Source organism: Macaca thibetana, chromosome X (assembly GCF_024542745.1).
Source record: "Macaca thibetana thibetana isolate TM-01 chromosome X, ASM2454274v1, whole genome shotgun sequence".
Taxonomy (NCBI): domain Eukaryota; kingdom Metazoa; phylum Chordata; class Mammalia; order Primates; family Cercopithecidae; genus Macaca; species Macaca thibetana.
Genome location: NC_065598.1, coordinates 7,306,255 through 7,332,584, shown reverse-complemented (window position 1 = coordinate 7,332,584; position 26,330 = coordinate 7,306,255). Strand labels below are relative to the sequence as shown.

Here is a 26,330-nt window from a genome sequence, read left to right as displayed (position 1 = left end):
TTCCTGCTGGAGTCCCTGTGTTGTGCTGTTATCCTTGAATTTGCCACTGCTGAAACCTGAGGCCCCAGAAACTTCTTTGGGCATTTGTCAGGAGCCTGTTGCTATAGGAGCTGTTACAACCAGGCCTGTGCCTTTGCAACCAGCATGCCACCAACAGCACTGGGCAACCTTCTTTAGTCCCACTATTGAGGTAGGTGGAGGAGTGTTGGGTCCATTCACATCACAGAGAAGGGAGAGAAATACCCAACAGATGTTTGTTGAGTACGAGCTCTGCCAAGGGCTGGACATACCAGGAGAGACACAAGTCCCTGTCCTTTCAGTGGGGTTTTTGGTAATGAGGAAACAGGAGACATGTCCAAGGAAGAACCACTGCATAAGAAAGCTATAGAGGTTCCCTGTACATGGTGCAGAAATAAAAATGGCAAGAGTAGGTTCCAGCTGTGTCGGGTTGCAGCTCAAAAGAGGATTTTCCTATGGAAATTGTTATGCTGCTGACTGAATCTGTAATTTAGTTGCCGTTCAGAATAAATAGGCTTTTGAGAGCTGACCCAAAAACCATACCTATAACATTGATTTTTAGAGGAAATGCCTTTTGAGTTCTAAATAATTGTAAATGGATGATCTGCAAGTCAGCATTTGAGCCATAATCCATTTCTGAATAATGTATGATGAAAAAAAAAGTCTCATGAAATCTTTGACAACAAACAGCCAGAGTCTTTCACTTATCAGTTGAAAGATTATAGCTTAAAAAATATTCAGTATCTAATGCTGTATGTTTTCAAATAGAACACTAGTGATTTGGAAACTACACAGCAAAATAAAACATTTACATTTCAGAAAAGCTATCAGAGCCCAACTTCTTATGATGTATGGAATGGTAATTGCCTAAATGACAATCTTTTTCAACTTTTTAAATGGGAGCTAAAGCATAATTGATGTCACTGCTTGCCAGGGTTCCATTACATATCCTGACCACGTCATTGGAACATAAAATATGTCATTCCCTTTGCAAATCCTGGTGACATAAATGAGAACATCTCTGAGCTGTGGACTAACCTCTCCTGTCATAATCAGAGGGCGTTGTTCCTCCAGAAAGTAGGAGTGCAACTGTAACATGGTTTTTACAGTATATGATAGAACATTACAAATAATTTCTCTGTAACCTTTACATACTCAGGAACTTAGACTTACCTTAAATTTTGGTTTATAATAACTTGTGTGTCTACTATAAAAAAATGCTGATTTTTACCCAGGTGAAGTTGATTGATTCTGAGTGTGTCAACTTGTACCTATCTGTTTAGAGTCTTTTCTGTTATTAAAAGTATTATCTTTTATGTAATTATGTGCAGTGCTGCACTTGAAGTCTGTGGGGCTTATTTATTGAGATTTTGCTAGTCAATACTACATCAACTGTATTGTCTGAATGTTCATGCATGTAGTCATGAGCTGCTTTATTTTATCCATCTAGGTCCTCCTAGCCAGCAGTTTTGTGCCCATTTATGCAGGACTGAAGCCAGTGGAATACAAAGGGCAGGTAAGCTTGTTATAACTGAGGAATTACCTTCCTCCCCATATTAATATGTTTCTTTCGAAACATCCAATTTTATGATTGTTCTGGTGGCTTCAAATCAGTTTATATGTTTTTTTCCTCATAAATAGCTTTGTTTCTCTTTAAGAGGAAAAAAAATACTGGGCCAGTGATAACTTATCATCAAGATCTCGTGAATGGGAATGATTGACTGTGATGCTCTTATTTTCATCATATATATATGTGTGTGTATGTGTATATATATATGTGCTGTTGTTGCTGTTGTTATTAGCAGTGAATGATTTTTTTTCCCCACATAGTAAAGTCCTACTCACAGCCCCTTCTAAGCAGAGTTGTACCACCATCAGGGTGAGAAAAGGCTTCAGGGCTCCACACCTTGTCCTCCCCCAGACAATGCAGCATGGGTTCCTTCCAGCCTGCCCTCAGCCCCTCTGCGAGACCCACTCCCTTCCAAGGGTCTCGACTTACCCAGACACATTGATCACTGTAAGGCCAAAACCCATTTTGTTTGAGGAGAGTGCTCCTCTCTTGGAGCTGGCACTTAAGACAGGATGCCAGTTCTTTTAGGGAAATTTAGACATGGGAATGCACCTAAAGTCTGCGCTGAGTGTGACCCAGCTTCCTTCTGTGATCTACACAGAGTTTGTTTTGAGTATTCACCATTCTATCCGAGGCAGCTCCCCCACTGCGTGGACACAGGTTCAATATGAGCATTTTATTCTCAAATATGGTGTCTGTTTCACACATGTCACAGATATATATTTTATAACCAAATGTAGTATTTGGTTTAATGTGTTTATTTAACATATGATGGAAACATACATTTTATAATTAATACAATAGCTATTTTACAGACACCAGAGATATGTATTTTCTAATCAAATAGAGTATCTGTTTAGCACATACCAGAGATATGCATTTTATAATCAAATGCAGTATCTATTTAACACATACCAGAAATATGCATCTTATAATCAAATAGAATAGCTATTTAACACATACCAGAGATATATATTTTCTAATCAAATAGAGTATCTGTTTAGCACATATACCAGAGATATGTATTTTATAATCAGAGTTATCTAACACGTACTAGAGATATATATCTTTTAATCAAATATTATACCTATTTAACACATTCCAGAGATATATATTTTATAATTAGAGTAGATATCTAACACATACCAGAGATATGTATTTTATAATCAAATAGGGTATCTGTTTAGCACATACCAGAGATATGTATTTTATAATCAGAGTATCTGTCTAACATGTACCAGAGATATGTATTTTTTAATCAAATATAGTACCTATTTAACACATGCCAGAGATATATGTTTTATAATCAAATAGTGTAGATATTTAATACATATCAGAGATACATATTTTATAATGAAAGTATTTAGCATATATCTAATAAGGTATTTAGCATATATCAGATCAGGCATATATTCAGGATGAATAAATTACATTTGTTTTATATATATGTAATGTATATTTATTTATTAATAAAAGAGTACATACAAAGTGCTTTAACCATCATTCATTCATTCATTCACTCACTTTGAGGGCCCAGCACCAGGCCTGTGCTTAAGGAATTGATGGTCTCTCAACAAAAGAACTGAGTTTTACAAACCCTTTGGCTGATAGGATCGAGGCAGTGTCTCTGTTCTGATCTCATTGGTCCTCATCAGTGTCTTTCCTTGAGCTTTGCTGAACTTTTTAATTTTTCTTTTCTCTCGTGCAAATCATAATAGGCTTCAGTTAATATGGAGAGTGTATGTTTTGATAGAGCAGAAGGTAATGGGTTGAGAGTGAGTGGTAAAATTCCACATATTCAGATGCTGTCATTTGAAATACCTAATGAAATGTCGAATTGACAAGTAAAATTACTTTGCCACTTAGTAATTAGAATATTTTTCCTCTATGTCCCTATTATGCCAGTCTCTCACTTACAAATTAAGTGTTTCTATCTTAGAAGGAGAGGCAGGTGGTAGAGGCTCCAGGTTCTCTTCCAATATACACTTTCTTCTTCTTCCTTAGTAACAGAATCCCAATTTATATCTGGACCTATGGCTGTGCAGCTAGGTTATATATCCCAGCTTCCCTTGCAGTTAGGTGTGGCCGTTTGTTTTATTGTTGGGCAATGACATGTGAGCCGAATAACTGTGGGACTTACAGTACAAGGAAAGTTGTATACCTTTCCATTTTGCCTGTTGCCCAGAACTTAGATATGATTACTGGAGCTCCAGCAGCTATTGTTCATCATGAGGTCAAGGATCACACCCTGAAGATGGCCAAACAGTGAACTGGAAATACCCAGGTCCTAAATGATTTGAGGAGTCTGCCTTACCATCCTGCCCTCGATATTCCTGTTACCAGAAAAAAAGAAGTAAAACTTTTTTTTTTTTTGAGATGGAGTCTTGCTCTGTCACTCATGCTGGAGTGCAGTGGTGCAATCTCAGCTCACTGCAAGTTCCACCTCCCAGATTCATGCCATTCTCCTTACTTAGCCTCCTGAGTAGCTGGGACTACAGGCGCCTGTCACCATGCCCGGCTAATTTTTTGTATTTTTAGTAGAGATGGGGTTTCACCGTGTTAGCCAGGATGGTCTCTATCTCCTGACCTCATGATCTGCCCGCCTTGGCTTCCGAAAGTGCTGGGATTACAGGCGTGAGCCACCGTGCCCAGCCTAAAACTTTTGTTATTATTGTATACACCAGAATCCAGTGCTATCTGCTGTAGGGATTCTTACTTCCAATTTTACATGTGAGGAAAATGAGATGTAAAGACGTCAGTCTATTTCACTGAAGTCTGTGAGCTTAGAAGGGGGCAACTTCCCCAAGATAGTCCTTAATGTTTCTATCTTTGCTGTGCCTCTTACTCTGCTTTGCCCTTTAGTTCTTTTCAAACAATGCATTCCTTGTTTTCTTCCTGTCCAGCCCCAGTGCCATGTCGTGGGTGTGTGACAGGAAGACTAGCAATGTTTAAAAGGGCATGAGTGAGGAATCAGAGTTTCTAGTGAACTTTCCATGATTTGATTGAGTACTTTGGGCATGAACATAGAGTGACAGCCACAATTAAACAGCAGGGAACGCACAGGCCCAGAACTGTGAGGAAGATGGAAAGCGACCCACCCAAGCCCCCTGACCCTGGGCAATGTCCCAGGACAGTGTCTTGCTGGTCATGTGGTTTCTGTGCATAGGAGGCACATCATAATTACTTGTAGAGTTGAACCTTATGTCTCCTGAAAGCATTCAGTTTTCCTCTGTTGTTTAATGGAGTCTGCAATAAGGGCCTCACGCACATGATTGACAAGAGAGCCACAGTGGCCTCGCATTGTTTATAACACCAGAAAGCGACAATTTAGAAGTACCATTCTCTGCTTAACACTAACTCTCCTTAAGCCTGATCACCTCCCACATTCTAATAGGGTTTCCATGCCGCGTTGTTTTCTAGAATCTTTCCTTTCCATTTTCAGGGAAGTGTGAAGGTTGCTTTAAATGCAGTGTTTTAATGTTAGTATAAGCTTTTTATGTGATTTAAATTATTTAAACATTTCAGTCATGCTGAATGCACCTCTCGTTTTCTAGATTTTCATGTTTTCATAGAGCTCAGGTTTTGATGTATTTGTTGTCTTTGGTTGTTTTTCTGAAGTGACAAAAGTGGAGGTGGCAGAAGGGGAAAAAGAGACTTAGTGTTACTTATGTTTGTGGCATTGAGTCAGGAAAGGCAGACAAAGTGGGACTCGGGAAACAGGGGCAGAGTCTATTCTCTCCACTTGTGACTTTTGTTAAATACACAGACCTCCTCATTTCTACATTGCAGGTATTGCTGGATTTTATTAAGATATATTTGTGGATCCAATATGTGCATTAAAATGTTTTTATTAATCGCTTAGAAGAATCGTACCTTAATAATACATAAGATTAATTTCAACTAGAGCAAACACCAGTATGGGTCCTTTCAAAACCCTCTACCAGTGGTTTAAAGTGGAATGATGTCTTTGAAAATTACTTTTTCTTTTTAACTTGGGAAACATGGCAAAACCCTGTCCCTACGAAAAAATACAAAAATTAGCCAGGCATAGTGGCGTGTGCCTATAGTCCCAGCTGCTTTGGAAGCTGAGGTGGGAGGATCACCTGAGCCTGAGGAGGTTGAGGGTGCAGTGAGCTATGATCACACCACCATACTCCAGCCTGGGCAACAGAGCAAAACCCTGTTTCAAAAAAAAAAAAGAAAGAAAAAGAAAAAACTGCTTTTTAAAAAATATTATTTTAAAAAGTTCTGTAGTTTTCTCTGGCTTCATCTTATGACTATTTTAGTACCTTACTTATAGTACATACTCATTAATAGATGTGTCAGTGAATGAATGGAAATAAATTGAAGTTTAGTCCTATATTTTTGACTAATGATTTTTCTTTACTACATATGAACTCTTTCCAATGGTAGAATAAATCCACAGGAATGTTCACACATTTAGGCCATGTTTTCACAGATTCTTGTCAATTTGGAATAAGAATGAAAATTTTCAAGAGGAATTCTTAACTGATTTGTTTTAAAAGAGAATTAGCATTGGCAGGTGACTAAAATATCAGAATAAAATCATCTCCAGAACTGGCAGATTCAGATCAGAAGAAAAGCTGTAGGATTGACTGGGCACGGTGGCTCCCACCTGTAATCCTAGCACTTTGGGAGGCTAAGGCGGGCGGATCACCTGAGATCAGGAGTTCGAGACCAGCCTGGCTAACATGGTGAAACCCTGTTTCTACTAAAAATACAAAAAATTAGCTGGGCGTGGTGGCACACGCCTGTAATCCCAGCTACTCGGGAGGCTGAAGCAGGAGAATTTCTTGAATACAGGAGGCAGAGGTTGCAGTGAGCAGAGATCACGCCATTGCACTCCAGCTTGGGCAACAAGAGTGAAACTCTGTCTGGAAAAAGAAAAAAAAGAAAAGAAAAAGAAAAGAAAAGAAAGGCTGTAGGATTTTGCGTTGTTTCCTTTCATCTGAGTTGGAATTCAAGTAATATTTTGACTCTGTAGTATTACACGATCACTTCTTGGCCTTTTGGCTAAGATTAAGTGTATACTATTACAGGAACATGAAAATGCACCATTGTATTATCCTAGTCCATGCGAATTTGGCCTTATGGGTCATTTATTCTTTCATTCCTGACACTTCTGTCGGAAACAGAATTGTGGAATACTCCATGTAACTGTGCTTTTATATGAGGTTGATACTGTGGTCCTTAGGCTCCTGTTTCCTCATGGCTTAGACTTTTAACATAGAAATGCAGCTCTGTCACTGTCATAGCAAACAGTGGTAGCTGGCCTTGTCACCAGCTAGATTTGGCTGGATGGAAACCTGGATATCAATTTCTAGTTATTCTGAAATAGACGCTATTATTCTTCAGTGACTTTTTAGATTTTTTTGGTTTGTCTGTTTAATTTTTGAAACAACATGTTAGTCCTCTAGGGAAAATTTTCTATATGGTGTTTATAGATGGTCAACTGTTAAATAACCCTTTAGAGCCTTCTCAAAAGTAGGTATCTGGAGTCATCATTTTTAATCATCCTTCACACATGCAAAAACCAAGAAAGCAATGCACCAAGAATCAATACTTAGTAAAGGTTAGTATGGCAGGTTTCTCAACCTCTCTTTTAGAATTGTATTTTTACTTGTCTTTCTTTGATTAAAAAATCTCATCTGTCTTCTTCTCACCATATTTGGGAGATTCTCACCTGTGTCCAAGGAGGTGGGTATCTCTTTGTCTCTTTCCCTCTCCCTTTTATTTTAGGAATTGCTAATCAAGAGCATTGTTGGGCATTGCTATCTGTAGGCTGTCTCATGAAAGCAATGCAGACATGTTTGCAAATATGAAATTATTGTTCAAAGCACATGTTCTTCTCTCTCACCCCTCAGAAATCAATTCTAATTTGCCCCTGCCCCATAGAGCATCCCTGAATTTTACAGTGTGTGAGGAAAAAAACCTGAAGTGAAAAGACAACTCTATCCCTTCTTGCCTGTATATTCGGTAGCAATAGATGTTTCATTCTCTGTAAAGTATCAGACAGTAAATACCCTCAGCATTGTCTCTGTCAACACACCTACTCAACTGTGCTGTTGTAGAGGGAAGCAGTCGCAGGCAATATCTCAACAAAAGGTCCTGGTCATGTGCCAATAAAATTTTATTTACTGAAGCAGATGATGGGCCGTACTTTGCCACCCCGTGAACTATAGCAAGGAAACCTGCAAGCCTCAGTTTCTTCTTCTGTAACATGAGGTAACTGAATATACGAGCATGGCCTTTCTGCCTTATAGGGTTCTTGTAAAGAGCATATTAAATTATACATGTGAAATCACTTTTGCACTATTAGGCCCTGTGCCATGGTATTTATAATAATTATAGATAGCAACATCTTATTCATTCTTCCAGAAAAGTATTTTTTATTCAGTTGTTTTTTTGAATGAAATATACCTTAAGAAAATGGAGCCCTTCATTGAAGTTCTATCACAAACATATCCCCAGCATCTACCACACGTCCAGACACACACTGGATGCTCAGGGATCACTTACTGAATGAATAAACTGGCCCTTTCAGTGGATATTAACTCATCAAGTCCTTTTTTAAGTTTTCCACCTATATTACATAATAGCAGTTACTTGAATTCATAAGGCATGTTCTCAATAGGTACCCATAACACATCAATGTATAAAGCAAAGTTTAACAAGTACTGCCAGATGAATGTTCTAGCCTGTTTAGGTGTAACAGGTAGCCTTATCTCTTTAGAAGTGATTCCACTAATTGTAGTTTTCAATGCTTTAACTTTCAGAGAACAATCACAGTAGATGTCTGCCCCACAATTGGGCATGAGTTTTTTGTTTTGTTTCTGTTTTTCTATTGAGCAGTTGCTTATTTCTATGTCTTAGGACTCAGGCATTGACTTGAATGTGGAACACACTTAGAATATGGCCAAAGATTAGAGAAAAGAATAGTAGGTCTAGCAGTGGGACCGAGAGGTGGTCACTGTACAGCCTGTAACGAGTATGATTTTGAAACTATTTTGCCCTGGAATTTTTATGTACTTGCTCTCCCTTTTCCTTTGAGGATGATGGTGCTATGTGATGAAAACTGACACACGTACAGGAAAACTTTAGACCAGCAGCTATTTTTCTTAAGGACAATTTTGGAGTCACAGAAGCTCATAGAAGTAGCTATCAGCATGTAGAATGCTGCCCATGAAGCAAGAAGATGGGAATGACTCACAGCCATATGTTGTGAACAGCCAGAGAATTCATGGACAGAAGTGTTTACTATGCAAGATTTTAAACTATCAGTAGAGCACAAGATATAAAATGTTTCTACTTTTAATTTGGAGGTTGAAGAATATTTGTTGTTGTGACAGTTGTTTCCAGAAACTTTGCTGGAATCTGCATGCCCGAATGAATGTGTGATTGTCCTGAGTGATACAGCTCATGAGAGCATAAATCAGGAGTAAGAAGTACCACATTTAGCATATCTGAGTAGTGGGGCTATAGCATCAAGGGTTATAGAAGGAGCTGATATCATTGCAAGTTTAATCAAGTAGTTTGATAAGCTGCTGTACATTTTCCCTTGTCATTTATCTAATCAGAATAAGCTAACAAGAGTGAACAAAATTTGGAAAAAGGATTTTCAATCCCCTGAAACAGCAGTCATTAACCCCACAGTAAATTAGAACACTTTCCAATTTAATGAGCCAGATTGCCCTTCTTTTCATTAAGTTGAATAAATCAGAAGAGCTGTTACTTAAAGTTTCATATCTTTAATTTTTCTTGATGAAACCTATATGAATTTTTACATCATTGATGACAGCTTCTGTTGACAATATGAAATAATTTTGGAAGCTGTCTTTCTTTTCCCTTCTGGGTATTATCCTATTCCAGAATTTGATATTTATACCTAAAGCAATCAGGGAAAAAAGCAAGTTCTGGGACAGAATCAGATATTTTCGAGCCTTTTTTTGCAAACCTCCCTTTTAGATAATACAGTTATATAACCAGCTATATTTTATGTGTACATATACATACATATATAAACACACATACACAAACACATATATACATGCATATACACATACACATACGAATAAGTATGTGTAATACACATATCATAATCTTTATATTCTTTTAAACATAATGACAATATGCAAATTATACAGGTCAGTTTTATTTTAATCCAATCTACTTATACTCTCTCCTCCACCAAAATGCAATTCTGTCAAAAGGAATTTTCAACCCATTTTTATCTTTTATTTATTTACTTTTATTTCCTTTGGAGGAGTTCGTGGCTGGCTAGAGCCTTTGTAAATAATGTAATACCACTCATTTTGTCACCAGCTTTAGAAATAAACACAATTGACCGGGTACAGTGACTCATGCCTGTAATCCCAGCACTTCGGGAGGCCAAGGTGGGCAGATCACGATGTCAGGAGATTGAGACCACCCTGGCTAACACGGTGAAACCCCATCTCTACTAAAAATACAAAAAATTAGCCAGGCGTGGTGGCGGGCACCTGTAGTCCCAGCTACTCGGGAGGCTGAGGCAGGAGAATGGCGTGAACCCGGGAGGCGGAGCTTGCAGTGAGCCAAGATGGCGCCACTGCAGTTCAGCCTGTGCGACAGAGCGAGACTCTGTCTCAAAAAAAAAAAAAAAAGATGAAATAATAAATAAACACAATTAAGAAGGACATGAAAAAGACACATTGGAAGAAATGAATGCATGGTTTTAAGTGAGTTGAGAACATTTTATTTTGGCCTGTTTTCTCCCTCCTCTTGCCATCTTTATGTTGAATAACAAAGATTTGTTTTATCTGCATTTCATTTTACACATTCAAGCACAACTCAATTTACAAACTTCACTGAAGATTCCTGCATACAGGACTTTCAAGTGTTACCAGACTTTTTGGTTTTTTTTGTATATTATCTGAAGGCTACTTTTAATAACAGATAAACTTAGACAATTTGGACGTTATTTCCATGTGTGTTGTGTTTATTGATTGCTATGGCTGATCATGTGAATACATTAGATCATGGCTGCATTGAGACTGTTTGGCCTTGGAATAGACAGCAGAAGGAATATTGTCTGTGTGATTCTTCTGTCACCATTCCTCATCGTGCACTTCTGTAGAGCTAGGGGCTGAGGCTGCACACACCTTGAGCACCTCATTGTCCGTCCTCATTGCCCCAAGACTGTTTCATTTTCTTCCTTGGGAGGCTTCTGTCCTCCGCCTTCTCCATCACTCACTCCCCTTTGAGGTGGGCTTGAGAGCACTGAGTGCCTACTGAGGAATGTATGCTTTGATGCAGCACTCCCATTCCTTATGGCTTCAGGACATGCCCCTTGCTTCAAGAGCACAAGAACCACTTTGGAATTAGAAGCATTTCTAGTTGCTGTATTTACTTTTTAAGTTTGCCACAGAAAATGCCAGTTTCCAATTCTTATAATAAAAATGGAACCTCCTCTGGTGGTGGATGTTTTGTTCAGCATCCACGGTAAATTTGACTTTTTAGTTTGATTGAATAATGAGCCCCAATCTAATTACACGTGACTTCTTAGGCATGCACTCTAATCAGTAAGAATTCAAGTCTTACAGACAATAATCTAGTTAAATTCTGTCCAGAGTTGTTCTTATGTTGGTAAGTGATATGTGTACCAAGATTTGTTTTACCCCCAAAACAGATCCCCAATGGGATTAGTCCTCAAAAATAGCAATTTAAAAGCATATCCAAAGCACACATATTATTAGGATCTGCTTTTCTTTGTGCGGGATGTGTTGTTGACATGTGCTGATGTGAGATGTTTCTTTCCACAGAAGTGGGTGGACGGAGGCCTCACCAACGCTCTTCCCATCCTGCCCGTCGGCCGGACTGTGACCATCTCCCCCTTCAGTGGACGACTGGACATCTCCCCGCAGGACAAAGGGCAGCTGGATCTGTATGTTAATATCGCCAAGCAGGATATCATGGTGAGTAAATATGTTCAGTGATATATGAAGAGTCCTGATCTACTAAAAATTTCCACAGATTTCAACGTGTTTCCCAAGCACTGGAAGCTCATTGATCATTGTAGGTAGGGGTTGCGTCTTCTCTTTAGTGTATTGTTTAATACTTTACAACATGTATCAGGCATAGGAACTTGGGTTCTTATGGACTGTCAGCATTAAGTCTTTTTGCTGCTTTTATTTTTATTTATTTTTATTTTATTTTTAGCACCCCTCCTACCTTAGCCTGCCATGTAGCTGGGACTATAGATGTGCACCATCTCGCGGGGCTAATTATTTTTTTTATCTTTTGTAGAGACAGGGTTTCACTAGGTTGCCCAGGCTGGTCTCAAACTCCCTGACTCAAGTGATTCTTCCATCTTGGCCTCCCAAAGGATTACAGACATGCACCATACCCGCCCGTTTTTGCTGCTTATTAACTGTCACTTCTTTTTCACATCAATAAACTTGGTAGGATATCAGAGCAATTTTTTTCTTCTTTGAGACAGGATGTTGCTCTGTCCCCTAGGCTGGAGTACAGTGGCAAGATCATGTCTCACTGCAGCCTCGACCACCCAGGCCCAGGTAATCTTGCCGCCTCAGCCTCCCAAGTACTTGGGACTGCAGGCACGTGCCACCACACCCGACTACCTTTTTAAAAAATTATTTGCAGAGACAAAGTCTCACTGTGTTGCCTAGGCTGGTCCCAAACTCCTGGGCTCAAGTGATCCGCCTGCCTTGGCCTCTCAAAGTGCTGGGATTACAGGCCTCAGCCACCATGCCTGGCCCAGAGCAATTTTAAATAAAACCATTTATTTGCTTAGAAAGATGGAAGTAATGAAATATATAAAACTAGTCGAGAAAAACTTAGGGACCCAAATGAATAATTGACATAAAAATACTGATTCCCTTAATCTAGTCTAATAGTTTTCCATGTGGGATGATATCGTACCCAGACATTTTTGGTTATCATGTCCCAGTTGTGCCCCTGGCATCTGGTGGGTAGAGGCCAGGAATGGTGTTAAACGTCCTACAGTGCACGTGACCATCACACAATTAAGACGTCGTGGCCCCAAATGTCAGCAGTACCAAGGCTGAGAAACCCTCCTTTACTGTATCAGTGGAGGTAACTTCTGAAGTTTAAATTTTTCCTACTGATTTTTTTGTTACTGCTAATTGTATCTGTGATAAGAAAACCTAGATTATAAAAATAGTGTATATTTTCCTGTACTGCAATATCCTACAGCTTAAATTTCAGTCTTTTTATTCTAGTTGTCCCTGGCAAACCTGGTGAGACTCAACCAAGCCCTTTTTCCCCCAAGCAAGAGGAAAATGGAATCTCTGTATCAATGTGGTTTTGATGACACTATTAAGTTTTTACTTAAAGAAAATTGGTTTGAATAAAATGCTTAAAAGCTTATAATGCAAAACATGTTTCAGACAGTTTTTGATGGAAGTTTCTAATCAAATCCTTTTTAGAAAATCTATCAAGACTCTCAATTGTATTATTACTCCTTGTAATATTTGTGTTTATTTTTAATATTTGAATTATTACCTAGTGCAAGGATGTAAGAGGCACTTTATTAGAATTTGACAATGTCATTAAGAAGGATACACTTAGGTGATAAGGAATCATTTTTGGTGAATTGTCATGTCCTTTAAAAAATGGAGGAGGATAGGCTCTTTGGGTAAATTGAGGAACATGGAAAATGGAGGGCCACCACTTAGGTGCCATGGAGAATGTGTGGCATGATCTTGACATGAAGCATGGGTGTTTCCATGACTTAGCTGTATCCCTGTAGCTCTGGAACTGAAGGAACTAGGCTCTCAGGCTGACCCAGGCCACAGGGTAGGAGAGGAAGGATTTGAGAAATAGGTGACTCATGGTTAAAGACCTTTGATCAGGACTGGAGGAACAAAGGTTTGTGTATTAGTCCATTTTCACACTGCTGAGAAAGACATACCTGAGACTGGGCAATTTACAAAAGAAAGAGGTTTAATGGACTCACAGTTCCACATAACTGGGGAGGCCTCACAATCATGGTGAAAGGTGAAAGGCATGTCTCACATGACAGCAGACAAGAGAAGAAAACTTGTGCAGGGAAACTCCCCTTTATAAAACCACCAGATCTCTTGAGACTTATTCACTATCATGAAAATAGCATGGGAAAGACCTGCCTCCATGATTTAATTACCTCCCACTGGGTCCCCCCCACAACATGTGGGAATTGTGGGAGCTACACTTCAACATGAGATTTGGGTGGGGACACAGCCAAACCATAGCAGTTTGCTTTCCACAGGTGTGTGCAGTTGCTCCCAGTGCAGTTAAGAGCAGATATCCAGAAACCTAGGAGACTTTGAAGAGGCTTATCCCCTCTCATCTTCCTCCTCTAAACCACCCCCCCCCCCCCAGTTTAGGAGATTATCAGGCTGGTTGTCATTCATTCTCTCTCTCTCTCTCCAAGGCCATACCTCTCTGAGTATTTAGCTATTGTTCTATATATTGGATATATCTATTGTGGGAACTTAAATAGATAAAATACCACTAAACACAAAGAACCAGGTAGCCTAGTAAATAAGAATTAAATCCAGAATAATCATTCACTTCTCATTTTTAAATCATATACTGATCCCAGGTCTTTTACTTTCTGAGTAGTTCTCCATCACTTTGAGGACTTGTGTATGGGCTTGTACTAATTTACTTACACTGTCTTAAATCCTAAATCTGTTTTTATGAGATTTTGCCAAGTATGAACCCTTGATTACTACGAGGCAGTTAGAGACAAACCAATTTAATTCCATGTCTTCAATTGTCATGCATTTTCCCTTTTAACCCTTTGAAACTATTTTTGAGTCAATTTTATGGTTCTCAGAAGGCAAAATACACAATTTTTTAGCACATAAACACCAAAGATGGCCTCTTTTTGAGGCGTTCTGCACAGACCCACTCTAGAATAATGATGGTCCCTGTGGTATGTAGTTTCTCCTACTCTAGCTAACATGAGGTTTAATCTTAATGTGTTGTTTCCATAAGTGACATGAAGTGGATAGATTCTCAATTGTTATGTCCACTTATTCACTAGGTAAATTTTCAGTTTTAATACTTTTATCCTTACCCCTTCCTTTGATCATTTTGTGTGAATATTCTGTTTGTATGATATACTGTATTTCAATAAATTCCTTATTGATGTACCCTTAACTTGAAGAAATTTAAGCTGCAAAACAAAATCTCATTGCATAAGACTTTTTTGAAGTGTCTGGTATTGACTATATATGTATTTGACCCTGTGGGTGGATGGTACTTTTCTTTTTAACTTTTATTTTAAGTTCAGGGGTATGTGTGCAGGTTTGTTATAGGTAAACTTCTGTCATGGGGATTTGTTGTAAAGATTAATTTATCACCCAGGTGATGGTACTTTAAAAATATTGTAAGATCATTGACATATCAGTCTGCAGCAACTTTCCTGCATGAGAGAAATACAGCAGTGTAATGAAACGCATACTTGGTACACACTAGGCACTCTCTGGGGCTGGTGCGCCAATTCTCCTGTGAGCATGCTCCCAAGCACACTCTGCTTATCTTTGCTGGAGTGTGTGCTCATGCAGCCATACTCATTGAAAACAGGCATTCACAACAGGATCTGCCTTACTTGTGGTATCAAAATTTTGAGGCATTGTAGAACTGGCATGTAGAAAATCTGAAAGGACTTTCTGACCCAGATACTGATATGTTTGCAGGATAATTACTGTGATTGGCGGCTTGATACATTCCCAATTCTCTGTGGGGGCAATTTCCTTATATCTTGGAATCTGTCATTAAAAATGTCATTAGTCTTCCTTTTCTTCTTTTCAATAACACGCTTTACTTTGTAACTATGGTAACCAACTCCTTCTATTGACAATTAGAGAAAATAGATTTGGTTTTGAAGTTAAACAGTGCTCTAAAGGAACAAGCCATATATTAAAAAAGGAAAGAAAAAAACCTGTTAATTCTGGGTTCTCAGTATCAGGTGCGGGGTGTGTATACCAGAAGCTTGCAAAGATACAGTCACACCACTCTGGGCATTGAATTTTGATTCTAAACAAGCATGAGCACTCAAAACACGCAGATATTAATGATTATGCTTTTAATTTTTTTGAGGATTAAAAAAGAGAAATACAATTACATAAAAACATGTTTATAAATATTAGTTGTAAAAAGTTTTTGGATCCAGTCTATTACTTTTACAGTTGAGGAGCCTAACTATGGAAGATCAGTGTTTTGGGATTTTTCTTGCCTAAATTTTGTCTACATGATAGCAAAATAAAATCAGAAGTTGAAGTAATTATCTAAATAACTCAAAGTAGGAAGGAAGGCAATTATTGCAGTTCATGAAAAGTGTACAGATTTTTAGACAGTTATCATGATTCTGATTTGCAAATTGACAGTTTCCTTGGGCAGAATTCACCATTTATTTGCTTAGTTCTGCACTTCAATTTTTCTCTAACTGCACAACTCGAAGCTCTGCTTACTTAATGATAACACACATTTATTTTTCCTCGCACATATCCGCTAACTCAGTATAATTTCCCCATTTTGACTGACTTAGAGGGGAAAAATATGATTTAATTTTATTCATACTTTAGAAAGCACGTGTGAGTACATAGTCATGTACAAGTCATAATATCACATCCAACTTAATCTTGAAATAAGATAATTTGTGAAAAACATGAATATGAACATACTTGCACATATATATGTATGTACATATGCAATACCTAAAACATGTCACAGCAGCTGCGTTTTAACTGTGCCGAGATGAAACAGCATTTATGTAATGCTCGATTTCACTGAGTTTATAAATGCTCTTTAACATTTATATAGTCAGATCCACTTTTGTGGGCAGACCTAGTAAAGTGCATATGGGTACTCTACTCTTTTGGAAAGCCCCACAGCTCCAGGCAGTCCAAGAATATCAGCCCTCCCTTGATGGGTTCAATGGCTTTGCAACATGACCTTCCAGCTATGGCCAAGCTCATGACCCTGCAGGTGGGTCCCTGATTCATAAACTGTCCCTTGCAAGATTGAACTTGGGCCATGCAAAGAGTCTACCGGACACTTTTGTGGATCCCTCCCTTCACGGAGTTCACCTGAGCAACCAAGAAAACAAACATGTGAGATAATTCAGGCCACACAAGCAATGTGAAAGGGCCAGGAAGCTTGAGGAAGGTTTATGGTGGCTGCTTCTCCTTTTGTCCAACAGTGAGATGTGCCGGTGTCTGTTGCTAGCCAAGACAGGGACTTCACTATTACCCCCTCACCCACCACTCACCTGGACACCCATCACTCACAAGAGGACCCCCTGGAGGAAAGGCTCAGGATGACACACGTTCAAATCCTGAAGTTACTCCAGGAAGAAGGTAAAATGGTCGAAGGAGTGATCACTGGGCTTATCGACACTGCGGACACATCAACCCCAAAACTTGGTTCCTGGCAAGGTCATGGAACTAGGCAATTTAGCTCTACTGATCAACCTCAGTCAGAACTATTTCTTGACAATTTCAAATCTAAGGGGGTTACTAGTGCCAGTCACTCCCAGTGAGGGAAAAGATCTGTTCTACTTTGCCATTTCTGGTTGCTCCTTCTACTGGCTGAGCAGAATCCTGGTAATGGATGATCTTATTGTACTTGTCAAGGGAAGATGGATTTGCTGCCATGTGATGGGGATAGGGAAGAATGTGCATGAAATTGGGGTAACCCCTGCAGTTATCCAGCCTACAACCAGTACTAGTGCAATAGTTAGTGGGAAACCATTGCAACCTTATATGGCAGAAGCAAGGGCACGTATCCCTGAGGACCTAAGGTTTGGGTCACGCCACTGGAAAATGGACTCTGATCACCTGACCCGTGCCTGAAAAGGAAGCCACTATGGAACAGAGAATGATTGAGGAAAGTCAATGTCACCTTAGAAACAGTGGCAACCACAGTGACCTAGGATGGCCAACTTGATGCCAAATAGCTGAGTTTTAGAAGCCCGTTCTCCTACCAGCTGCCAATAATAGGAACTGTTGATATCATATCCTTCCAGTACCTGCTCTGTGTGACTTAACACAGCCAGGGTCTATTACTTGCTGCTAAAGGACCCCACTTAGAGTCGATGTACACTTGACCCTTGAACAAAACGAGTTTGAACTATGAGGGTCCTTGTGGATTTTTTCAGTAAACATTACACCAAGTGTGCCTGCCTCCCCTTCCACTTCCTCTACGTCTTCTGCCTCTGCCACCCCTGAGACAAGACCAACCCCTCCTCTTCCTCCACCTCCTCAGCCCAGTCAGTGTGAAGATGAGGACAAAACCCTTATGATGATCCACTTTCACTAAGTAAACAGTGAATATATTTTATCTTCCTTGTGATTTTCTTAATATTTTCTTTTCTCTAGCTTACTTGATTGTGAGAATACAGTGTATAATTCATATAACATACAAGGCATGTCTTAACTGACTGTTTATGTTATTAGTAAAGCTTCCAGTCAATAGTAGGCTCTTAGTAGTTACATTTTGGGAGAGTCAAAAGTTATGTGTGAATTTTTGACCACAGGAGTGGTGGACGGGGAAGTCGGCACCCCAACCCCCATATTGTTCAAAGATGAACTGTACATAAATAACTGCCCAACAACTGGTGAAAAAGCAGATGAGGACTTAACAATTATTTCTTTATTACTTTCTTATGTTAAAAAATCCCTGTGTAGGACAGTACAGTTGTGCTTGTTTTAGGGTACCTAGGTCTTTCCTCCTAAAGTAAGCATTAAAAGGAAACATAAAGGGGCTTTGATTAGGTTGTCATTTACAGATACGCAGCTTTGACATGTGTCTTTAAAACAGGAGAGGTTGTCATCTGTCTCCCAACTAGGAACCTGGTGCTTAACTAGAACTTCTGTGTGGGGTAAAAGAGTAGGAGTGTTCGCCTTCAAATACATCCTTAACGCTCAGAAACTGAGAGGAGGAGCTGAAGGAGATCAAATGGCTTATCACATTATCATTCCTTACATTTCACCATGAAGTTGTTTTTAGCTGACAGTCTTTGTAAAATCCTCCTCACACACTAAGAACTGAATACATTTTGGTTGCATGTTATAGCCACCTATGTATTCTAATGTTTGGTACAACATTTTCTTCAATGACTTCCAATCTTTCTTGAATATGACCTGTTTTATTTTTAGTAGAGGCAGAGTTTCACCATGTTGGCCGGGCTGGTCTCAAACTCCTAACCTCAAGTGATCTGCCCACCTTGGCCTCCCAAAGTGCTGGGATTACAGGCATGAGCCACCGCGCCTGGCCTGACCTGTTTTATAAGGTAATCCAATAAATATATGCACATATTTTACACATATATTTCCATATGCATATAGGCATACATGTGCAAATATAAATATGTAAATACATACTCATAAATAAAAATAATTTTTATGAAACACTTTTATTATGTGTAATGTTTTTTGAGGTTTTTATTCCATTTTTACTTGTAAAAATTGTCATGCTACACTTAAATAATTTCACAATCACTGATGGATAACAGTCTGCAGTTTGAAAACATTCTAATGCAAACTTAGAACAACACAGACACTGAAATTCTCAACTTGTGTTTAAAAGATTTTACAAAAAATATGACATCCAAAAATAATTAGTACTTTATTTTAAATAATTTCCTTTTCTTTCTCCTAAGTCTTAGATATGTTTTATTTAAATTTATGGCTACAGAATATCTCATAGAAATTATTTCTACTCAAAAGCATGATTATTTTCTATGAGTGCTATGAATAAAAATTCCTTAGTTTATGTATTTCATCTATATAAAGCTACTTAAATGGTGATAGTCATTCCATGATGAAATTCTTTAATCAATTAGTTATATAAACCAAAAAGTATTCTTATTTTTTAGCCACATTGTGGACAATAAGATAAAGTAAATATACCTGTAAGTGTGCAAATACTTTATATCTAACATAGATCATTGTCACCTTGCAACAATAAACATAAAATCAGTTGGCTAGATTGTCCTTGAACAATTTAGTACACCAGGCTACTAGCATGAAAAAGTGCAATTGATTTCATTTTCATTTGTTGTTATTTTATATAACAACAGTATACACTATATTATATTTTTGTGGTTTACAATACCTTCACTATCTCTGTCAGTGAAGTATAATTAACTTACTGTTAAAAAAAGAATGCATATGGAGTTAGAATATGCAATCAACATTGTAAAATACTTTGCATAAAGATCTTTCTTCAATCCATGTTCCATATTGATCTATCACATTTGCTTAGTGGCTACAATTTACTGGTTAGCCTCCTTGTCATCTTAAATGGTGTAATTAAATTATTGACTATAACTGGGAAGATTGAGAGGGTACCAATGTAGTTTTAATGTACATTTCAAAATATTAGTGATTTGCAAAGTATTTCTATGTATTAGAAGGGTCAGAAAGAAGGTACTTAATCATTGCTTTCTGGTCTATTCCATACATATTTATTGAGAATTTACTATGTGCCAGGATTTGTGCTACATACTTGATATGTAGATGTGAACAAATAAAGCAGGTTCCTGACTTAAGGGAATATTTGTTGTACTGGGCGAGAAAGCAGTAACAAGTAAATGAGTCAATAAACAAGGTTAAAAATGGGGATTTTATTAAATTACAAAATTAAGTAGAATAAAATAGTCTATGGTGCTATAGACTAATGGGGAAGATGGCCTCACAAAAAGCATAGCAGGATCAGTGCCATCCTCACTCCCAATGGTATCCTTGCGTTAATTCAAAAAATGACTTTATTTCCTCAAGAGGTTTATTGCCATTTGCTGGGAAGTTATTGTATTTTTACTATTGTAATGCACATCTTCAATGACTTTGATATGGATTATGCCTGCTCAATCATAATCAGCTGCCTTTTTTCTTGTTTTTTTTTTTAAGTTTTAGAAATAGGATCTTGCTCTATCACTGAGGCTGGAGTGCAGTGACACTATGCAGTGAATGCATAGCTCACTGTAACCTTGAACTCCTGAGCTCAAATGATTATCCTGCCTCAGCCTTCTGAGTAGCTGGGATTATAGGTGCATGCCACTACACCCAACTAATAAAAAAAAAAAAGAAAGAAAGAAAGAATTTTTTTTTTTTTTTTTTTTGGTAGAGATGGGGTGTTGCTGTGTTTTCCAGGTTGGCCTTGAACTCCTGGAGGGATTCAAGGGATCCTCCCACCTTGGCCTCCCAAAGTACTGGGATTACAGGATTGTGCCATGATGGCCCAGCTGCTGTTTTGAAGACATTGTTGCAGATATTAGCTCACAGTAGTTTTGTTTTGTCTGATGGTACTAGTGCTATTGGGACTGATCTTTAGAAACCTTTCCTTTTGGATTAGTTTAATATGCTTTTGGCACAAATAATGTAAAATTATAGATAATAATAAAAATAATAATAAATTTTAAAAGTCTTTTTTGATGTTGTGAGGACTGTTTGTAATGCTCCAGGTGTTATATCAGAGAGATTGGCATCATCCCCATACAGTTCTTTTGTAGACACAACACTGCCCTTTTCTGGTTTTATTCAGTCAAAGCAGACCATCCTTTTGAAAATGCTCTTCTTTCAATATGCATGATAGATTAATAAAATAGCTATACTCAAGAATAAAAAGAAGTTTCAATAAAATACCTTTTAAAAACTCACAATCAAATGGCAAGCCTCATTCTGGGTCATGAAGCATGGGAGCATTTCCATTAAATCAGGGATAAGGCTCGTGTGCCTGACATCTCTGCTATTCCACACACCGTTCTGCAAGACTTAGAAAATGCAGCAACAAAGAAAAAGAAAAACTAATAAAATGAACAAAATACTGGAATCATTACTGTTGGCCGAAATTGCACCATTTTGTAAGCTCCCCGCAATTTTGCAAACCTTGCAAGAATGTGAGTCCAAACTGCACCTTTATGTAAGCTCCCCGCTATTATGCTGACCTTGATCAAAGTGAAACATTTCACGGGGGTTCAGGCCATGAGAAACATCCTGCCCTGATCACAGGGCAGACAAAGCCCCAACTAAAGAAACGTCCCTATCATATCTTGCTGGGCAAAGATACAAGGAACACTACGATGACATCCCGCCAGAACAAGGACCAGAACCACCTCATTGTGGGAACATCTTATCAATGTCCCACCGGGCAGCAAGCCATACTGCCCAAACCCCTCCCGCCCATACCTATAAGTACCCCCAGCCTGTAAGCAGCGGTGGGCTCTGGCATTAAGCTGGTCCCCCACTTCTTTAGGTTTTATACTGGACACAAAGCCTGCATTTGCTGTTGAGCTACCCTCTTTCTGTGTGTGTGTCTTTTTTTTTAACCCTCAGCTTCCCTTCAAAACCTAACAATTATATTTGTAAATTGTAAATTGTCTCTAGCATCATGCACATGACCTAACACACTACTGGTCCTCAATAATTGAGGAATAAATAAATAACTGAATGCCTAAATATTTCAGTATAATCAATTGAAAAAGTAATATGAGAAGTTAAAGGATTCATTCAAATGTCTGTAAGAATATATTGAAATTAATAATACTTTATATCAGCAGAAATTTTAACAGTAGAAAAATGCAATCACAATAGCAAAAAAATGGCAACACACAGAAAATGTGCAAGATACATACAAAAACTCTGCACATTAAATCTGCTTATGTGATACCAGACATATTATGTTGCTGAATGGGAAAATTACATTGTATATTGGTGTTGAGTACCCATATATAAACCACAAATTTTACAAATGTCAATTGCACTCAGAACCTTGGTTTTCAAAATGTGACAAATAAATGTTAAAGTTCATCTGGCAGACCATAAAACCCCATAAAAACATAGCTAACTTATTATTTTCCCAATTGTTAAATTGGTAATTTATAAAACTTAAAAACAGTTACTAAGATTGTTTATATCCAAATTTTTCTATCTATTGTAGACATGTCATTTTCTCAGCTATTTTTTTTCATAAAAATCTATAGAGAAGAGATTATTTATGAGGGATTATTGTCAAAACTTTTCGTTGCTTATGAAGGAAGCCCAGCACAAATTACCACAAGCCACAGAGAGTCAAAGAAAGAGAAAGGAATTAGAAGTATATATAGCTGTACAATCTAGGGCTATCTCCTGGCCACCTGAGCACAGCAGCTGAAATGAAGGCATTCAAATGTCATCTGTTTTCACAACAGATCTTCTACAGATGGTGGGTGAGATGGCTGTTCTCAGAGCAAAACTCACATTCTATCATATTAACAGCCACAGAGTATATGCTTTTTTTTTTTTTTTTTTTTTTTTTTTTTTTTTTAAATAGGCCTGAAAGAAAGTCTAAGAGAGAATTCTGATTGGGCATGATTAAGTCATGTATCATTCCTGACCTGCTGTGGGCATAGGGGCTGGATATCCTTACAGTTTGGTTTTAAATCATGTGTTCAGTTTGTTGACCTGTGGCTCAAACAACATGGAAAGAGGTAAATATTTAAACCTTTTTATGACTTGGTTTTTTCGAAACCACAACATAAATGTTACCCAGTAATGCTATAAGGGGAATCTCTTCCTCCATAGAAGCCACAGTTGTACCGTTTCATTGTATGAGTAGTCTGTGAATTCAGCAGAGGCAACCAGTGAGATGATGATGAAAAATCTATTGGATGTGACACCACGGAGATGACTGAAGAGAACGGATTGTGTGGAGAGACGCACTTGGAAGACAAATAGCCATGAGTTAAAGAGGGAGAAGATAAAAATAGGTAGACATGATTTTAGGTTTAATCTTCAAATGACAGCCTGTTAAAAAAAAAAAAAAAAATTAACAAGACTTTGGGTGATGATCCACTGGCTCTTTACGTTTCAAATTCTGGTCCGTGAACCAATCCTGGAGCATCCCTTGGGAGCTTATCAGACATGAAGACTCTCAGGCTCCATCTCCCAGCTATTAAACAAAAACCACGTTTCTAACTACAATCCCATGTGATTTGTATGCACATTACGTTTTGAGAAGCAAAGCTAAGATGGTGGTTTCTATGGTGATGGGAATACAAATTTATTTTTAAGTGTGTAATAAGTAACAGATTATACAGACAACATTGCTGTATTTTATAAACCAACTTTTCCCAAGATGTGTGATATTAAAAAGTTGGAGATACTTCTGTAAAATTGAAAGTTGGGTGTGTGAATAGAAATTAGTTTGGGTTGAGGACAGCAGGACAATGGGGAAAAAAGAAGAATGAGGCATATTTGTCAACAAATAAAGAAGGGCCAGAGAATGGAAGACAGGAAGAGAATACACCGGCAGTCCATTTGTTGAGCGAGTTTCTGGTGAAAGTTGACATAGGGCAAATCAAAAACACTGATGGAGGACTGAGACAGAACTCTTTGAGAGAAGCATGATCTTAGGAAGAGAAAGAAGCTGGCTATGACAAAGGGATTTGGGAACAGAGAAGAGAAACATGAGCAGGTCTGTTGTCTTTCAGAATAAAAGACAAATCATCTCAGTTTGGAACAGCTATGAAAAAGTGGGGGTCTACCAGAGAAAATGCAAGAAACTAGCTGAGATTATGTATTTTGACAATTAGTGAAAACAGTACCATATTTATACATATATATATGTATAAAATACGTATCCTACCACACTTAAATAGCCTGCAACTGCAAGCGGAGAACAAGGATGATGGTAGTGGGAGCCGGACAGGCGGGAGGCTGGAAGGTTATGGAGTGAAGAAGCCTAGGATGGCAACAATGCCTGCTGGTGCCATGGCTGCCTGGGTTAGGTAGTGGTTAGATAGGTTGATGAAAATGGAAGAAATCAGGGGTGGGAGTTTGGGAGAGAAACCAGGAAATATCCCAATCAAAATTTTTATTTCTGATATGAAATTCTATGAAATATTCTGTACATAGAATGGTAGTGTTGGTGAGCCATTTCTAAACTCATTAGAGTACACTGCTTTACCATTGCCATTAATAGAAAATGAATATACAAATTCCATTACCATTCCAGGAAAACTATTAATAACTAATAGAGCATTCAGTAGTAACCTTTTCAAAAGATTAGTAATGATAATATTTGTCTTTCTACTTCAGATGATAGAATCACTTTAGGGGTTTGTTAATAATTTGAGGGTTAAGGCTTTATAAAATAATTTATAGGTTATATTTTTATTATACCCACATTTTGCAAAAATCTTAGTTTGCAAATTCCATTGAATTAATTTTAACACTTAAAAAGAGTCAGTAGCCAGTGCTTGCTAGTACATTCATCTTTCACTTTCCCCACTGGGGTAACAGTTTTGTTCTTCCTCTCTTCTCGTTATCTATCATGGTACCTCCATTCTTTTCAGAGTCAGCATATTACCTCATCTTCCACACCATGGAGAAAATGAAACACATCTAATGGGGAGTCCATCACCTTCTCATGATCAATATATCCAACTTCCCTTTTTTCCCCTTTACAAAATGGAGAAAATGTCTCTCCCTCTCTCAAAACCTGAAATGTATGTTGACTTTGTAGCCCAACACCTCTTACCTTTTCGGGGAGCTCTTTCCACCATCTATAGGTGGCATCATCAACCTCTCCCTTTCTCCTTCATACTCTCCACCACTAACAGGCTTCAATATCCACCATGTGAAAAATAAAAGCCTCCCAGGGCCCCACTTTCTTCTAAGGCACCACCATGTTTCTCTACTCACCTTCAGAGCCAAACTTCTCGGGAATCGTACCGCTGCCACCTCCGTTTACTCATTTCCTAGGAACACTTCTTCCATCCTGGTGTAGGGTATGCCCCCCACATGCCATCAAGATTGCTCTTGCTGAGATACCAAAGAGGTATGAGTTGACAAATGCAGGGGACATTTTTCATTCTTGACCTTACTTCATGTCATGACAGTATTAATGGCATGCTATCTCCAAACACTGGCACCCTCCTGCCATTTTCCTCCTAAGTCCTTGGGCACTCTTTTAGATGTCTAATGTCACCTTTGCTTCCGCACAACCGTTCAGGGTCAGAGATCTTCAGATGATCTTGTGAATCCTCTGCTTTTCCTGCTCACTCTTCTAATGCTTAGTAATGCTTCTAAGCTGAGTAATGCTGAGTAAGCATCAAATGCAATCCATCAGTCGATGACTCCCAACTTCTAGCTCTGGTCCAGACTTACCATGGCACCAGACTGGTTTATCCAGCTGCTTACAAAATACCTCAAGTTGGGTGTCTCAGAAACATCTTCAAACTTGACATATCTGTAACCAAACACTGATCTCATCCTCACCATCTCTTAAAGCCTCAAAATGGTTTTTTCTCAAGTGGCCCCATACCCCATCTAGATGTATGATAAAGTATATGTAATATATTTGCCAATTTTACATTTTATCATTTGATTTTTAATTCTTTCAACTTATTCCTTTAATTGCTGAATTATATTGCAAGTTTTCCTTTCAGTGTCAAAATCTCTCTTAAGAATGAATTCTAATAGCTAATAAATAATTCCATGGAGTGATCTTCTTTGCTTCCTATCACTCGATTTAAATATGTTAAACCCACAATATTTTCAACTAGTGATTATATCCTTCAGATTTATATAATGTATTTACCATATTCCAGAGGACATTGCATTTTTAGTTTCATCCTTCCTTTACCAGTATTTCCAGAGTTTAATTTGTACAAGCTATAAACAATGTGAAATACTGAGGCATCTGCCCTTTTTAGTGTTAAGAAATTACTTAA

The 26,330-nt window shown here is 38.2% G+C and overlaps 1 protein-coding gene across 5 annotated transcripts in view; it reads left to right on the top strand.

The window, feature by feature from the left end:
• PNPLA4 (patatin like phospholipase domain containing 4) overlaps positions 1–26,330 on the top strand; it is a 235,979-nt gene that overhangs the window by 13,804 nt on the left and 195,845 nt on the right. For 3 of the 5 annotated variants that reach the window (XM_050777240.1, XM_050777242.1, XM_050777241.1), the window contains exons 4-5: positions 1,469–1,534; positions 11,407–11,559. In XM_050777240.1, the coding sequence (XP_050633197.1) occupies positions 1,469–1,534; positions 11,407–11,559 (219 nt within the window). Of the gene's footprint in view, positions 1–1,468; positions 1,535–11,406; positions 11,560–12,846; positions 14,799–26,330 lie in introns of those variants that run through there. The other 2 variants (XM_050777243.1, XM_050777244.1) reach the window with 1 other exon arrangement.